This window comes from Microsporum canis, genomic scaffold (genome assembly GCF_000151145.1).
Source record: "Microsporum canis CBS 113480 supercont1.1 genomic scaffold, whole genome shotgun sequence".
NCBI lineage: Eukaryota > Fungi > Ascomycota > Eurotiomycetes > Onygenales > Arthrodermataceae > Microsporum > Microsporum canis.
Window position 1 is genome coordinate 2,433,254 of NW_003299169.1, and position 16,289 is coordinate 2,449,542.

The following is a 16,289-nucleotide window of genomic DNA, read 5'->3' on the forward strand; positions in this document are numbered from 1 at the left end:
AAGCCTCAAACGCGGTAGACAGTTTTGTTAAATAGAATGATCAATGTTGCTGCTTCTCCTATACGCATTGTATTCTGCTATTACCTCCCAGGCATAATATCATTCAGTTATAGAGATAATTCCTAAGCAGCCCAAGATTTGAATGTGCAAAATTACCATATAGCATTATATTACGTAATCACACTTAGGGCAAAACCCACACAAAATATTCTCCATCTTTCAATCTCGAAATATCTTTCAACCTCGAATTCTCTTCTGCTTTCCATCAGTCACATATTCCTTAACTCTTTGAGGATCATCCGACATTTAGGAAACATCCTTAAAATCCAATCAAAATGGTATGTCCGCTTGATTAATGCTGCGCCCGCAAAGCTCGTGTGCCTCCTTGTCGCAAAGCCAATATCAATTACCCACGAAATAAACCAATTCAGCTAACATTTTCAATTAATTAAATAGTCGGACGGAGAAGAGAACGCCTCCAACGCCGGCGTTGCTGCCGCTGATGAAGTTGAAGTTTCTGCAAACGCCACCGCAGGCAGCTCCATGTCTGTCCTGGACGCATTGAAGGGTGTCTTGAAGATCGCTCTTATCCACGACGGTCTTGCCCGTGGTCTCCGTGAGGCTGCTAAGGCCCTCGACCGTCGCCAGGCCCATATGTGTGTCCTGAACGAGGGCTGCGAGGAGGAGGCTTACAAGAAGCTCGTTGTTGCTCTCTGCTCCGAGCACAAGATTCCTCTTATCAAGGTCCCCGATGGCAAGATGTTGGGTGAATGGGTTGGACTCTGTAAGTCTGCTTGTTACGTCGTTATTATTCTTTAATAAGATGAGATCTAATTGCGTATTTTTGCTTGAATTAAGGTGTTCTCGACCGTGAGGGTAATCCACGCAAGGTCGTCAACTGCTCTTGTGTTGTCCTCAAGGACTGGGGTGAGGAGTCCCAGGAGCGCTCCATCCTGCTCAACTACTTCCAGACCGAGCAGTAGATAATCCCAACGTTAAACGCTGTCTTTTACATCGTTCTTCGTCAACTTCGGCCTTGTCTCTCTCGCGAATACCTAAATAGGGCTGTGTCTTCGGTTGACATGAATTGGGCCATGGATTCGAGAAGCAAGGGGACTTGCAGGTATCTCTGGGTGTGCTACAATCGGAGTAACGCTATGATTAACTTGGCTTTGCTCTTTTACTCGTGGACATTTACTGATATATGCGCCTCTGGGAGGCATCCATGTACCTAAAAGACTTGGTTGATGTGGAGAAAAAAAAATATATTGAAATGATGTATTCCAAACAAATACTTCTAACTTGGAACTTGGCTGTGTATGGAATAACTTGAAGGAACAAGCGGATATGAATCATCCGCTCAGCATAGAGCTGTCAAAGCTGTACACCCACAAAAGAAACATAGAAGCAGTAGCAGCCCTGGAACACCAAACGGGAAGCAAAAGGAAAATGAATATGTACAAGATGTCTTCCATCTTAAAGGCAACCATAGACAACTCAGACCAGGACAAGCCAGGCTGAGCAACAGATACAACTACACTGGGAACCCGATGGTCCGGCTTATCTGAACTTGTAAGCGGGAAAAACCATCTTATCTTTCAGTATTGGGTCAAGAGAGAGTTGCTGGTAAGGGGAGCTTCCGGGGTCATAATACATCCCTTCGATGTGACCAGTTTCACGATGGACGGAGATGTAGTAGAAGCCAGATATTGTAAGCCCCTGGCGTGAATGAGACGGAGAAACAAAGCAGCGTTCTGAGGATGAAGTATTGATTAGCATTGGCAGTTTTAGAGAGGATAAAAAAAAGAGAAAGCGGAATAAAGAGACTCACCCTTCCACCTCATCAGTATCCATCCCTTAGATAGCTTCTCCGTAACCCATTTCTTACTCACGAGGTTCTTGACGATCTCATCATACGTCAGATTTTTAAAGGGTTCCAACTCCCTCCAGTAACAGCTATCAACCTCAGGGCCGGCATTGAAGTTCTTCGTTTCCAGTGTATGGGTGTTGAAATCAATGATTTCGCCTTCCAAGAAGGTGATTATGTGTGCGCCTTGGTTGTTAGCTGACTTGTCTGGGATGTTATACGCCTCCATGGTTCCAGATAGGGTCATGGTGTTATAATCAACGTTGTGGATGGTCACTTTGACAGGCCAGCTCTCCGTCTTTGCGGGTTCTGAGAGGTCCTGGCTGCTGTTGGTGTTACTGTTGTTACCCATGATATTAGTTGCCCAGTAACTGCGACCACCACTGGTGTAGACGCTGATCCGGTTCTCAACCCCGGGGGTTGCGGCAGGGTCTGTGAGACGACCAGTCCCCAGGAGTCTGTGGGGAAACATTGCGGTCGAGGCGGATGCCTGTTGCTGGCCGGAGAAGACGGTACCGGGGCTCAACCAGGAGCAGTGATCCGGCCCTGCGATTGAGCCGGTGTCGAGAATAAAGTCATCTTCATTGCGGAGGAAATATTCAAACTGCACGAAGCCTCCGGCCGCGGCGGTGGAAAGGCTCTCTTCGTATGAGTTTGAGAAACGGACCCGGTCTAGGTACTGGATAGCCTCCCTGAGGCGGTCGATAGAAGGGTCCTTAAGATACATGCGGCGGATGTCAGAATTTCTAGACGTATCGGCGCGAGCAGGCGGTGGTAAACGAGGACTTGGACGCCTTGTATGGCCTGAAAAGGAAGTAGAGGGAGAGTAATCGTCGCTACTGGTCCTGTCTCGTGTACTACCCGCACCATCCGGCCTGGCTCTCTCACCGTCTCCTCGCGTTCTCGGTGAGTACCTGTGATTTCTTCGAACAGACTGCAGGAGCGCCGCTGTGACTAAAGCCGGGTTGTCTCGGCCCACAGGCACATTTGGCGCTCCCACGGTTCTTCCTGCATCAGGGTCCTCGGGCGACGGTACGTTGGGCGTCAGCTGCGCCGTCCCTCTCAGCTCCCTCGGCAAGTGACTCCAGAACGAATCGTCTTCGTCCCTGGAGGCCGACCTGCCAAACCACATCTCATCGCGAGGGTGCAAGGGATCGGTGCGTGTGTAGAGGCCTTCTTCGTCCTGTGAAGGGGCCCAGCTGTATATCCGGTTCGACTGCTGAGGCGGCCCTTCATACGCCGGCCCGTGGCTTATATTCATCGCCCCCCGTCGGCGGATGATTGGTATCCTCTGGCCGTGCCCGGAAACGTACTGCTGATGCGATCGAGGCAAGTACTGGTCACCGCCAAGGTCGACGGAATCGTGCGGCGAGTCGACCAACACTGCGCCGACGCCTCCTCCCTGCTGCCGTCTGCGGATACGAGCACGCGAGGGCGAGAGCTCCGTCGACGACCGTCTTCTGCTGCGAAGGAAGTGGACGTTCTCGTTGTGTGCCTCATCTTCCGGGTTGCTCATGAGGGTGGCGGCCAAATCTGGAACGGGGCTGGTGAAGGACTCGAGCTGTTGTAGATAGTAGCTTAGCGGCGGCGGCGTAACGGATGTCGAGGGCGTCCCCAGCTGCTCATCTGGTAGATACTAATTCCAATTTCAAGCAGAAATCAGGTCTTCTGGTCAGCGAAAAGATGACTTGAAAGCTGTGGATAGAGAGAGAGAGAGCGATGGATATTCATCCTCCTTAACTACCGCCAAGAGTGGGAAGAAGCAGAACGAATATAAAAGTGTTGGCTCACTGGGGGATTGCTTGTCGGCGGCATGGTGTGCACTAACTGTCCTTGCGCTTCCTAAGGTATCTCCATCAAACTGGCCAGGCGAAGACATGGGAAGCCCGTCTTGCTGTCTTGCAGTCCTGGTTTTGTTGTCTGTAGATGTTGAGGAAGAGGCAAAAGCGACGGAGTTTTTTTTCGCCCTGAAGTTTCGTCCTGGTCGGTCAAATGACGTCCCTTTTTACTCGCACTATTTTTCGAAGCCAGCCACAAGTTTATACGAGAAGAGAAGCAAAAGATGAAGACGATGGCGGGAAGATGACGAGAAGACGAGGGAAAAGCGCCGGTTAGGTTGGACAAGAACTTGTTGTGCCCTGGACGGCGAGTCAACCAGAAAAGAAACACACCCTTCCGTCCGTATGTTATAGGATACAAGGAGGAGCCGAGAGGGAGAGAAGAATCTTGTCATGAGATACCCCCAGACTCCGTGTCTATCGTCAGGAGGGACGGCAGGCTGATGTCTCGACCCATCAGCTTCAGGACGTCAACCTGGGACGGACGCTCTCACCCCCTTGTCGGGCCCTTGGAAGCAGCTCACCTTATGGCTGGCCCGGCTTACTATAGGGTTGAGCGTGAACGGCTTCCTGTCACCTCTGGAGCCGGCTGTGGAGAAGGATGCGGGATCCGCTTGGCTGCCAGAAGGCCCCTCGATCAGCCTTGAAAGCATTTATATCAGGCATACCGGTTGGAAGCCTGGATGGTGGGATGGAGGACGCAGTTTGATGGCTACAAGGAGAGCTGCTTCTTATCGCAGTCTTCATCCCCTGCATAAAATGCATAGAGGTGCTGCCGATGATGTTTCAACTGAATATGGCCACAACTGGAGCCAGTTTCGGTCTATGGTAGCATCCAGGTCTTGCCCGAGGTAAACACCCGGATAATACACTCGACTGGGCATATCTACGTCGTTCTCTGTCAAAACATCATCTCAGCTTGAGACCATGGCAACGATCAAGACTGTCGAGCACTTTCGAGTGCCGTCCAGATAACTCTTCGTCAGGATAACAGACGAAGAAGGCTGTTGCGGATGGGTTGAAAGCCACCCTGAATGCCTTTAGCAGGCAGATCCAGGGCTACGAGGCAGGGTGAGTTACTGACTCTATACTACAGAACAGACCATAGGCTAACATCCTTAATGCTAGTGATATCGAACATATATGGCGGACAGCATGGAGACAAAGGCTTCTGCCGCGGTTGTCCAGTCAAGGCGCTCGCAAGGGTGAAACGCCATAAAGGTGAACGCTACCGACATCAACTGGCTCGACTCTCCACGCATCCTTGAAGCCAGAGTCGAGAGACTGAAGACTGTTAAAACCTCGGTCTTGACGCTGCTCTAGGCTCCCACAGTCGACTTCACACAAAACCCATGGCCTAACAGTTGACCAAATTAGTTGATCCGCATTAAACCCCTATTCATCCAGAAACCACTGCTCTCTGAACATCCAGAAGGCATCAAGCAGCCATTGCAGCAGAATCTCCATCCCCATCATACTAGGGGGAACGACTGCATGGCCGCTGGGATATCAAACGCTTCCTCGAAGTTGCTAGCGTCGATATCTTCCAGCCTGATATCAGCCATTCCGGCGATATATCCGAAATTCGGCGCATCGCCGCCATGGCCGAGACATATGATGTTGCTACTGCTCCACATTGCCCTCTGGGCCCTGTTGTCCTTGCGGCCGGTATGCAGGTTGACTTTGTCAATGCCGAGCTTTGTGATGAACCTGTACATTATAATACCACCGAGTCGGGAGGAGAATATGATGTGACCAACTATGGCCAGTGCGTTCGGCGTCAACGATGGGTATGCAAAGGCCTTGGATGGGCCAGGCCTTGGGATTGACGTTGACGAAGAGCAAGGCGGTCGGTTGCTACGGATGTGAAGCCTTGAAATACTACTGGTTTCTTTGGGTCAGACGGTAGCATCCAGGAGTGGTAGTGCGGTCAATTCATTAGTCTCTAAGCAGTGTAAGTATAAATGTATATGATGCTCCGTCCAAATTCTATTTTATCCCTCTGCCAATTGACTTGACCAACCAAGAAAGCTGTAAGATGCAAAGGAAAGCTATGATAAGATGAACAAAAAATTATAATTAGAAATAAGGAAAAACTTATCCAAGTCATCTAGATCGTTTGGACTCGTTCCAGGTTCCACCTATCAGCTCGATCCAAGCAATCGTATATAGTCTCCCAAAATTTATCCACATCAAGGCTACATGGGATGGTGACTCCCCCGACACCATCAAGGCATGGGCTGACGTTTGTACGGCCTACTTCGCCTTGCAAGTCGGCTCCATCGACGCAGTGATGAAGTCCATCCGTCACGATAGAAACATTGTATCTCGCGCCACTTGCATCGTCAAAGGGTAGCTGTTCTTTAAGGCCGTCGGCCTTCTTAGCTTGGTCATTGAGATTTGATAGTAGGATGGCAACTGCAAGGGGGTCATGAAGAGGTGGGCCAGCGCTGATACCAAAAACGGAATCATAAGTGCCTGCAAAATAGGTCAGTAACGCGTGGAGGATTTGACGAAGAACAGAAGGACTCTGTTTCTCTCCCGTGGCACCGTCGAACCCTAGAATACGTGATTGAACTGCTTTGGTGGCCAGTACTTGGTGTGTCAAATCGACAGTTACCAGCGTGGTCTTTGGTGCGAGAACTGGGGATGAGAAAATAGACTGGGCTGATTCCGGATCACACTATACGGAAATAATTAGCATAACGGCAACATTTATGAGTAAAACTCGTGAGAAAAGACAAACATATATGTTAAACTCAGCCCAGGGAGTTATATTTCCGACCCTCAATTCGTCTCCTTCCTTCTTGCTAATAGGAACGCCTGAGAAGCCTCCGCCGATAGCACCGCCCATAATACTAATGCCACGGACATGCTCTGCCACCTCAGGAAATGTTGCGAAGAGGATGGCAATATTGGTAAGTGTTCCAGTAGCCACAACCCATGCAGTATCTTTGGGTTGTGATAGGAGAGCCTCCCTCATGGCAACAAATGCTGAGACATTCGTCACCGCCGGTTTTGTTGGGGCGGGGAGAAGGTCCGTCCCGTCGATGCCGGAGGCTCCTAGCAGACGCAGCGTGTAAGTGATATGATATATAGCGGAGCAAGTGAATATGGGTATAGTACCATGAATATTCTCCGCATGTACAGCTTTGCGACAGAACGGCTTCTTTGCACCAGGATATACGGGGATGTCGGAACGTCCGATAGCTTCAAGAATGCTTCCGGCATTGACCGTTGTATTTTCCAACGACCCGTTGCCATGCACCGTACTTACACCCAGCAGCTTCAACGCCGGGTGATGGGCAGCAAGGAGAATCGCAAAGGCGTCCTAGGAAATTGCTGTTAATTCTCTATCTCTTCGCCGTCTTGCGGGGCATCTCACATCATGCCCTATGACGTATTGGTTAGCGTCGCCATTGCAGAAAGAGGGAACCCCGAGGACTAACCTGGGTCACAGTCAAGCCAGAGAGGGATACGGCCGCCGTCTAAAACTGAAATAGAGCCCATAACTGCTTGGATACCGACGTCTCTTGTCCTTTTGACTGGCAACAATCGTCTGTCGTCGAAACTCCGGCGCAAGTCCGAAAAAAGATATCCGTTATCGATAAGAAATTGGAAAAAAGAAGCTTCTATTAGTCATCATGCAAAGCTGGCTCTTCCCGGCTTGGCGTTTTTGCTCTCCTTCGACTTCCTTCGTTTATATTTCCGGATGATGCAAGAGAGACAAGCTTCTCCTACGCTTCATGGACGGCAGCAAACAGGCTGACAGCTTCTGCCAGGTTCCATGAACCATCCAGTCCTGGCTACTGTATGCCGTGGCATTCCGTGACTGGAAATGCCTGGCCCCTCTGGACGTTTGCGGTCGCCTCCTTCGAAATCCAAACCGAGAATACCAACAGTCTCAATCCCTTCTCATGGATCCCCTCCCACATCCCGGCCAACATCTCGCACACATCAACGCATTAAACATGCTTCAGACCGGATTCAGTCGAACGCAGCCAGTGATAGAGCTACTGCAGCCTTGATTCGCCGAGTTCTATGCCCGAACGCCAGTGGCCATGGCGGCCTGGATCGTGGCAGCCCTCGGCCGCTGGAGGAGCTGCTTCCTCCACTAACCAGCATGAATGAAGTTGATCTCCAGCTCTATGCCCTGATGGCTGTCGTTATGAGAGAGTTTGTTTACTCTTGGTATTCGAAGATCACCCCTGATACCCTTTTCACGGACGAGGTCATCCAGCTTGTTGCACACTGCACCAGGGCTTTAGAGCAGAGATTACGGCAGATTGACGTGGAGACGCTACTGTTTGATGAGATTCCTGCACTGCTTGAAGCACATATCATTGGTAAGCCACCTTTTTCTTTTTCTTTTTCCCCGTTTCCAATATATACACAGAAATGTATATATATGTTTTAGGAGTTTACAGGGGCTGTCATGAATGAGCTTATCTTAATGAAGAATGACGGCAGCCTACCGAACTGCTCGCGACAGCTCCGCAAGAGGGGAAGACTCAGGTCGCCGATTACGTGTGGTCTATCATACGCTAAATCCACATCCGGCGCTATCACCAGTCCCCGGCCCTGATGACGGGGATGTAGTGAAGCAACAAGAGGCCGAGAAGATATACCGTCAGCTCCTAGCCCATGGAGCTATGGCTGTGCTCCTTCCAACAGAAGATTTGCAAAACGTTTGCTTACGAACATTGGTTGGAGATATATTAGCCGATCTACTCCTGGGAGGGGTTGTCAGCGGGAAAGTTGCTGAGGGCTGGTTCATCTGGGATGCCATCTCGAAGATTCTCGCAAGCTTGAACCACAAAACACAGAATGATGGTGTGGAACACGATCAAAGTGGCAATCTAGAAAAAGGCGATCACGAACCTGATCAGGAACGATCATCTAAGTTTGACGGTTTATCGACTCAGAGAAGCCAATCGATCCTACTATCATCTCTTTTCAGTTTGATGCAATATTGCTATCTAGCTTATGTTGCATTTCGGTTCGTGGCATTGGGGTTGTTTCGTGTCTCATCAACAACAACCTCCTCCACGGCATATGCTAGCAATAGCAGCAACACTAAAGAGGCAACCCCTTCCAGGCCAAAGGGTAACATCGTGCGACTGCCCGTTTTGGAGTATCGAATCTTTAGCGTGATTTCGCAGCTTCTTGACATATCGAGCCGGATGCCATGGCTTGGAGGGTTTCTAGCCCTTGTTCAACACCTCCTGATGACAGGCCCGGGTAAAGTTGGAACGGTTGATGGAGTCATTGACAGGTGAGTTTTTGCGAACTTGTTGTTTTTGACGGTCGAGCCTACTTGCTTTGCTTTGCCCATGTTTTTGCACGTTTTCTTTCGCAATGACCGTTGGGTGATGTTCCATATAAACTTCTGGTTGTCGAAGAGCCCACCCGCTTCCCCCCACCTACGTCCTTGATAGGGTGGACGAAGGGCTCCCTTCATTTATCCGTGCTCCATCCAGACATCGATCTTGAACGAAGGCCCCGAGCAATCAGATCGCATGGCAGGGATCTCACTTAGAGTTTCCAGTTTTCATGCATAGCACTTCAGTCACTTGATTTTATGGAGGGTAGCCCCCGCATCCAATCAGCAGCGGCAAGCTCCCAGCGACCTAAAAGAGGGCCACTTTAAAGGCGAAAAAACGATAAAATGCGATTCCCGTATCGTCATCCTGCATACGCCGTATTTTTGTATGGTTACCATTGTATTGGTAATACCAGTCCGTTTTCCTTACCGGGTTCCATTACGATACGACGATAAACCCCTTGCGCGGCCATACATACTTACTCGAGTACGGAGTGCATGCGCCTTATTCTCTCATATCCAATGTGTTTAGCAGGAGGCACTCCATCCTCCTCCGCGCTGATCTGTGGGACGGGCCTTCCTCCCTTCCGCAAGCCTCCAACCTTTTGCGTTCTTCAGGATTCAGCATCACTGGGCGCCGAATGGCATGGTGGTTCATCCATCCACCGCTAACTGCGTTTTCATATTTCTTTCCCGTTTATCAAATGCGTCCTTTGTTACCCTTGCAGTTCTCGTTTAACCTGCTCTTTTTTTTGGGACTATTTTCTGCGTTGATTCCATTCTCACCCCTCTCTATAACACCTTGAAAAACATGCTAGTTGTTGCAAAGTGTGACGCCATTGCTGACAAGAGAAAATAGATTCCTCCGCGATTGTATCCGCAGACAGCTGTTGACTGCCACATTCTTGCCGTCTTGGCTTCTTGCGATCCGAACCACGATATTTCCAATTAATGGTAGGCCTAGCCTAACGCGGGTTTCCGGGCTTTCTGCGGCCACACAACAGCAGCAGCCTTCCACCCCTAGTTCAGACGCCGAGATCGGCACCCTCGCCAACAGCAGTTCTAATACTGACGGCCCAAACCACGGCCACAGAATTAGCAATGCCTTACAGGAGACGCAGACATCGCTTAATCCAGTCCCGCGTCGACCCAGCATGGTAGACGCATCCTCGTCTGGATCTCAACAACCATCTGCAGCGGAATTAAAATCGATCAAGCGGGCATGCGCTGCAAGTATACTCGCGTTGATCCCCCGAGCTATAGCCTTGAAGCTTTTTGCAATCCGGACGGATCGAAGATTATTTTCTTCAGAGACCAGTACTACAGCCAACGACAGCCCGGATCATCTCGTTCAATCCAGCGTTCCCGAGTCTTCAGTTAATAGTAGAATCGACGCGCCTCTATCAGACGCTGGATCTGAACCGGGACTGGCAAGAGATTCGAATCCGAGCCAGGGAGATGGCAGGCATAGTGGGCCAGGTGCTTATAGACAAAATATCCAAACTCACAGCAGTCATGATCGTAATAAAGGCAGGAAGGTGACTGATGGCAGCCCTGATCTGCCAAAGGCCAGTTCGGGTAAGGCATCGAAGGATCACGATGATGAAAATGCTGCCTTACTGTCCGCGGTTGAACATGATCTCCTCGACCTCTTCTCAGATTCTTACTGTAACAAACATGTCATCTACTCCATTGTCGAGCTCGTTCTCATTAAACTAATTCCCGAGATGGGAGAGCATAGCGTGACCGATTTGATGAACGAACGGGGAGTTTCATGGTCAACTGCATCGACTGCAACAACCTGTGAATGATTTCCCTCAATCACCTTTTCTCTTCCATCTCAACTTTCCTTGTTTTTCGTTTGCCTTTTTTTTTTTTTTTTTTTTTTTTTTTTGGTGACGTATCTGTTTAATGCTCCGTTCCCTTGTATATTGACTTTTTTTCCCTTTTCTCAACCTCGCCGCTTCGACCTCCATCTGCTCCCATAGGAACCGCATTGAATTATGAATATCTCCTGTTTTTTTCTTTTCTATTCTTGACTGCCCAAAGTGGCAAGAGACCCCCTACATGCGCATGACCAGTACCGGGGGTCTCTAGTTACACTTGATGCACAGCTAGCTATTTGACCTGAGAACGGGCCTTTCTCTTGCGACCGGTCCATGATCCGCCTGTCACTGCAGAAGGGTGCTAGGTACTACTCACGATCACTTAGCTCTATGCTGCCATCCGTCTTTCGTCTTGACCACTATTCTATTCTCCAAATGCTCTCCATCCCTTGCATACTTCCGATATCGTTCATGCAACCGACTTGATCGCTCATCCCCATTGATTTTTCTCCGCATAAGCGCCCTGTCGACCCAAAGTATATTGGACGGTTATATATATATATGTACATTGTTACATCATAGCTGCACGTCGTAGGAAAAGGCCGTGGTATTCGACCTTCTTCCTCCCCCACCGTATCCCTACCCCTACGCACGTACATAGTACATCCTACACACCCTCCATATCTTCCATTGACCCGATGCAACGGTAAATAGACAAAATAAATATAGTAAATAAGGAAAGTAAAAAAGAGGGAGGGCAACGAGCAATAACTCGTACCGTATTTTGCCTTTTGCCTCGCTTCGCTTTTTTCAATGCGTCAGGGTCTCATCTCAGCCGCTTTGTCTGGATCACAGGCCAAGTTGATACTGAATAACTACCGTCAGGAGGCAAAGAATGTGAATGTCCAGAGAGTATTGACGAATTATTAGAAACGCTTCTCCCGCGAGAAAGTGTCACCAAGCCCTCCACCCTGGGCATGTTAGAAGCTCGGGGCTCTGTGGCCTGTGAACCAGACGTTCAGGCTGCCAAAGAGCTGCTGTGGGACCTATACGTGGGAAAAGTGACGAATAAGGATATGCGATTTTGAGTAAATATGTACGTAGGGTGTTACTGCTATTCGCATAAGAACGGCAAATGTAGTAGTAGTTGTTGTATATATGTGTATATTTTTCTTTCTGCGTCCTCCCGCTACTATATCAAATTACCATATTATTTCAATCTCATTGTCCAGTTCTACCTAGCACAGTTCAAAATCGCAAAGCGTGAAGTGTAGAAAAAGAAATAAGTAGGAAAGAAATAAAGGGGGAGGAGGAAGAATAGAGAATATAGAAGAAAAATAATCAGGTCCCAGTTGCCTATCCCCGTTTCCCAGTCCGCGCGAGCGGTAGTCGTTGTAAATACTCTCCGAGCCCTAGAATGAATAACATAGCATGAAGACAAAAGGAAACAAACCAAGAGAGAGCATGGTAAATCAGACAAGTAAGATGATAAGGGGAAACCATAATTCCCCCTTGACATCAATAAATGCAACATATGATGATGGAAGTATATAGGTATAACATAACGAAGAGCATAGATGGGGGACGCAAAAAGCAAATAAGGGGAATAAAATCAGTGGATAGGTAAATGAATGGGCGACATTAATGGGAATTAGGCAGAGTGATGAATATTACTTGGCACAGCTGTTGAAACCGTCCAAATATACCATGGACTATCGCCCAAGCGAAATAAAATGAAAAGGATGGATGTGTAGTAATAGCAGAAAAATCGATTTGCATAAGGGGGAATGATTGTCGTAAACGTTGAAGGTAATGAATCGGGAACAAGACATGGGGTTCGTATTAGATGGGGATGCCGTGCAAGCAAACAAATGAAATAGCGTGAGATCGATGCTAGTATAATAAAGAGAGTCAGCTATAATGTGTGGATGCTTCTCTTCTTGCTCACACGAGGTCTATCGGTGTGGAACTTGGCTCGGGAGGTAGCTTTCATGGGTTGTATATAGGGCTGGCCTTGTGCTAGTTTTAGTTTCTCCATGAGTCTCCCTATAATCTGATAGTCAGACATCGCCAATTCCGTTGACTGGTTTTGGAAGTAGTTGAGGACCAACTCCAAGGCCTTTCGAGCTTCATCCTGGGTCGGAGAGCTGGGAGTGGTGGCCGGAGATGATATGCTCTTTGATTTTGGAAGGGGTGGCGGTTGCATAGAAGTGATATTGGTGGTTATTTCTGGATTGCTGCAGTTCCGTTTCATTGCAGGTGCGCCTATATACTCAGTAGGCTCCTCTTCGATGACTCCTGATTGGGTGAAGGTGTTTGTAGGCGATAAGCTCTCTGGGATTTCATCCTTGACCGTGGAGGGTCCAGAGATCATTAGAGGCAATGTTTGGCTCCGTCTTCGCTTTGATTCCACACCTAAGCCTGTATGTTCAGATGGTGCAAAAGGGTTATGAGAGAAGATTATGTTTGATTCACTTGTTGCTCTGGTGACAGCGGGTGGTACAACCGGTTTATTCTCCTGGGGTAGGGGTGCGTTAAAGGCGTCATTACCGAGTTCACTGAGTTCTCCCTCTTGCGCAGATCCAGGCTGTGTTGGAGATATGGGAGAAGGTGTCGTGGTAAGGGTAGGGGAAACAGGAGAGAGCTGGGTGGGTGTCCTGATAGTAGACCGTTTCCTTGGACTAATCGAGTCGACAGAGGACTTCCTGCCTGGGGAGCTAATGATGTAATTCTTTTGCTTGAACCTCTCTAGCCAACTTGAGGTCAAGATCTTCTCATGGCCTTCAGGGCTGCCGACGGTGTTTGCAAAAAATAAAGCCTTCTCCCTGATTAATGCATCATTGATATCCCCGCCTTGTCGCTGGTGGTTCTTAACCCAGTTTGATAAGGCTCGTTCAATATCTGGAAACTTCCCTTTCGCCTTCTTAATGGGTGATCGATGGCCATCATCGGGGAAGAGGTACTTGTCCTTTTGACGGAGTACTTTGGAAACGGTACTAAGGAACAAGTGATTAGAAAATGTACAATATACTAGCACTGATACAAAACTACTAGTCATACCTTCGTTCAACGCCAAACATAGCTGTTAGATTTTCCTGTTAGCTTATTCACGGCAACATTATTCCGATAGGTTAAACAAGGACTCACCTCCAATCTCGGTCTGCTTAACATGCGGGTTCTCCTGATGATACAAGCACATGCGTCGGCGCTCGGCATCAGTCAAAGTTCTCCGCGGGGTAGGTGGCGTCGGTATCTGAGGCGTTTGAACGTGCTGCAAAGGAGGTGCAATTGGAGTCATTGGCATTGGTGCAACCGGCATTGGCGCGAAGCCAGGCTGAGTAGATAGCATGCTCGGCCATTGAGAAGACATGGTGAGCGGAATCAAGTGTTGTGTTGTATAAGGCTGGGGCATAGACATGCTATATGCAGGTTCAATTGGCATGATGGGAGAAGATCCAAACTGAAACCCAGAGAATTCGGTCAACTGCTGATGCTGAGCTACCGCATATCCTCCCATGTCAATCCACTGCGAGTTGACGAAGTCATGATCTTGCATCGGCGGGGTTTCTGTATCCATAGTCCAAGATTCTTTTTCTACCGATAATCAAGCAAAATGGCCGCCACTGGCGTTCTTTTAGAAGCCTCAAGAAAAAAGGGGGCGGGGAGAAATAGAGGCACGCAAAGTAAGTGTCTTAAAGCTGCTTGAGGCACGCTGCCAACAAGGAGATTTCACGATGCAGTTAGGTGGGACCTCTAGAAGAATTCAGTCGACAGCACATGGCATAGCGCAACTGCAAGCTGAGACCAAGAAGCGAGGGGCCCCGAAAAAAAAAACGAGGTGTCCCAGTAGCCGCCGTCTGATGTTGAGAAAAGGGGGAGGGTAAGGTGGGAAGAAGGATGGGGTAGATAATCCAGAGAGACCCAGGGCCGGACGATGCAAAGTATGTAAGTATGTAATATAGGGAGAGTTCGATAGACAGGTACTTCAGTTGAGAAAGGGAAACAGCGAGAAAAAGAAGTCTAGCCCAGCCTGCAGGAGTTCGAGACTACTTTCTTTTTCTTATTTCTGTTCTCTCTCCCGCTGTGTGCGTGTGTCTCTTTTATTTTTTCTTTTCGAATGAATTTTTATCTCGAGTGCTTTGCTTTTGCGGTTGTTGGGGCCGGAGACGGGTATATTATGTATGTTGCTATTAGTTGGGCGGATGCAGGCATATGTCTGTCTACTCCCGTACATCAAGGGGAGTCAGGAGGGGGCAAAAGAAGAGTCAAATGCAGGACCCGACAGTGACAGGGAAGGCACACTACTTTTTAGTTTTAGGGTTGCATAAGAAAGACGGTTGAGCTAGCACAGGAATGAGTTTAGCCACCGCCAATCTAGGGCAGGGATAAGCCTGGAGAGGACAGGGAAGCCTAGCAAAGACGAAAAGAGGGCCAGGAGGCGGGACCTTTCTCCGGGATAGCCGGGTTATAAGTATGGGTGTTCGACGACGTTCCGGGGATGGACCTGTACAACAGGGGGCGGAGGACAGCAGCAGACCGCAGAGAAAGGTTAAAAAAAGAGTAGATCCTCTTCTCATGGCCACTGTGGCCGGGCTGGCAGACGGAGTATTAAGTAGTCCAGCTACATACATCCCTTGGAGGAAAGCTCCAGGACCAGGGGCAGCCACAAACGAGCCATCGTCATGCGGGCTGGCAAATCGCAAGCTGGAGCCCGCACTTCTTCTAAACAGAGCATCGCATCACCAGATTATACGGAGTATATCATGCCTAAGAAAGAAAAGAAAAAAAGGGACAGACGGCTGTATGGGCTAAAACAGTTGGGTATCAAATATTGAAAGTCGATGACGCCGTAACGCGGCGTTTGTACCCCGTTTGATACGTCCATACGGTCATGACGAAATGTGTATTCTCCATACAGACTATGTCGTATGGATAAAAGTCATATATAAATAACGACACACTAAAAAAGACGAGGTTGTCAGTTTGTATAGACGAGAAGGAAAAGGAAAAGTAAAAAAAAAAAGAAGAAGAGGAACAAAAAAGATAAATAGTTCGTTTCGTGGCAGCCACGAGCCAAACCTTGATCGAAGATCTGGCCATGGCTCGTTGACAGTTTTTGTGAATTCGATATAATAAGCAAAGCGGACAGCCAGAGTTTGGTTATGGGCCATCGTTGAACACGTTTGTAAATCCCCAGATATTACTTCTTTTGGTCGTTTGGTCTGTCAACGGGCGTATACGCGAGTACGGCGTATATACATACTGACATTGGTAACATCATCCGGGTCACCTGCAAGGAGCAGAGGGCACTTCAAGGGGCGCTACGAAATGCGTGTAAGTTTGGCGGAAGAAGGAGACAAGATCTGGTCATCGCTAAACGGTTACTGGCTCATCTGTGTAGAGAGCCGTCCCGCTTTCATGTTAATCCTTCATCC

At 48.7% G+C, this 16,289-nt stretch overlaps 7 protein-coding genes across 7 annotated transcripts; 4 read left to right on the forward strand and 3 right to left on the reverse strand.

Annotated features, from left to right (window-relative positions):
• Window positions 1–264: 264 nt before the first annotated feature.
• Window positions 265–1,033, forward strand: MCYG_00897 (40S ribosomal protein S12; the record flags this gene model as incomplete). The annotated part of the gene is made up of 3 exons (XM_002850747.1): window positions 265–338; window positions 457–784; window positions 859–1,033. 3 exons carry the CDS (start codon window positions 336–338, stop codon window positions 981–983), a joined length of 456 nt encoding a protein of 151 aa, XP_002850793.1.
• Window positions 1,034–1,598: 565 nt separating this feature from the next.
• Window positions 1,599–3,682, reverse strand: MCYG_00898 (conserved hypothetical protein; the record flags this gene model as incomplete). Its single annotated transcript, XM_002850748.1, has 3 exons — window positions 1,599–1,754; window positions 1,893–3,503; window positions 3,659–3,682. 3 exons carry the CDS (start codon window positions 3,680–3,682, stop codon window positions 1,599–1,601), a joined length of 1,791 nt encoding a protein of 596 aa, XP_002850794.1.
• A 466-nt stretch (window positions 3,683–4,148) lies between these two features.
• Window positions 4,149–5,534, forward strand: MCYG_00899 (mandelate racemase/muconate lactonizing enzyme family protein; the record flags this gene model as incomplete). Its single annotated transcript, XM_002850749.1, has 8 exons — window positions 4,149–4,317; window positions 4,356–4,408; window positions 4,430–4,520; window positions 4,545–4,686; window positions 4,757–4,963; window positions 5,039–5,057; window positions 5,099–5,150; window positions 5,233–5,534. 8 exons carry the CDS (start codon window positions 4,149–4,151, stop codon window positions 5,532–5,534), a joined length of 1,035 nt encoding a protein of 344 aa, XP_002850795.1.
• Window positions 5,535–5,815: 281 nt separating this feature from the next.
• On the reverse strand, window positions 5,816–7,215 carry MCYG_00900 (uridine nucleosidase; the record flags this gene model as incomplete). The annotated part of the gene is made up of 3 exons (XM_002850750.1): window positions 5,816–6,388; window positions 6,452–7,036; window positions 7,201–7,215. 3 exons carry the CDS (start codon window positions 7,213–7,215, stop codon window positions 5,816–5,818), a joined length of 1,173 nt encoding a protein of 390 aa, XP_002850796.1.
• Window positions 7,216–7,543: 328 nt separating this feature from the next.
• Window positions 7,544–8,984, forward strand: MCYG_00901 (PXA domain-containing protein; the record flags this gene model as incomplete). The annotated part of the gene is made up of 2 exons (XM_002850751.1): window positions 7,544–8,051; window positions 8,176–8,984. 2 exons carry the CDS (start codon window positions 7,544–7,546, stop codon window positions 8,982–8,984), a joined length of 1,317 nt encoding a protein of 438 aa, XP_002850797.1.
• An 855-nt stretch (window positions 8,985–9,839) lies between these two features.
• On the forward strand, window positions 9,840–10,839 carry MCYG_00902 (conserved hypothetical protein; the record flags this gene model as incomplete). Its single annotated transcript, XM_002850752.1, has 2 exons — window positions 9,840–9,856; window positions 9,888–10,839. 2 exons carry the CDS (start codon window positions 9,840–9,842, stop codon window positions 10,837–10,839), a joined length of 969 nt encoding a protein of 322 aa, XP_002850798.1.
• A 1,371-nt stretch (window positions 10,840–12,210) lies between these two features.
• On the reverse strand, window positions 12,211–14,431 carry MCYG_00903 (conserved hypothetical protein; the record flags this gene model as incomplete). Its single annotated transcript, XM_002850753.1, has 4 exons — window positions 12,211–12,266; window positions 12,805–13,850; window positions 13,915–13,936; window positions 14,002–14,431. 4 exons carry the CDS (start codon window positions 14,429–14,431, stop codon window positions 12,211–12,213), a joined length of 1,554 nt encoding a protein of 517 aa, XP_002850799.1.
• Between the last annotated feature and the right edge of the window lie 1,858 nt (window positions 14,432–16,289).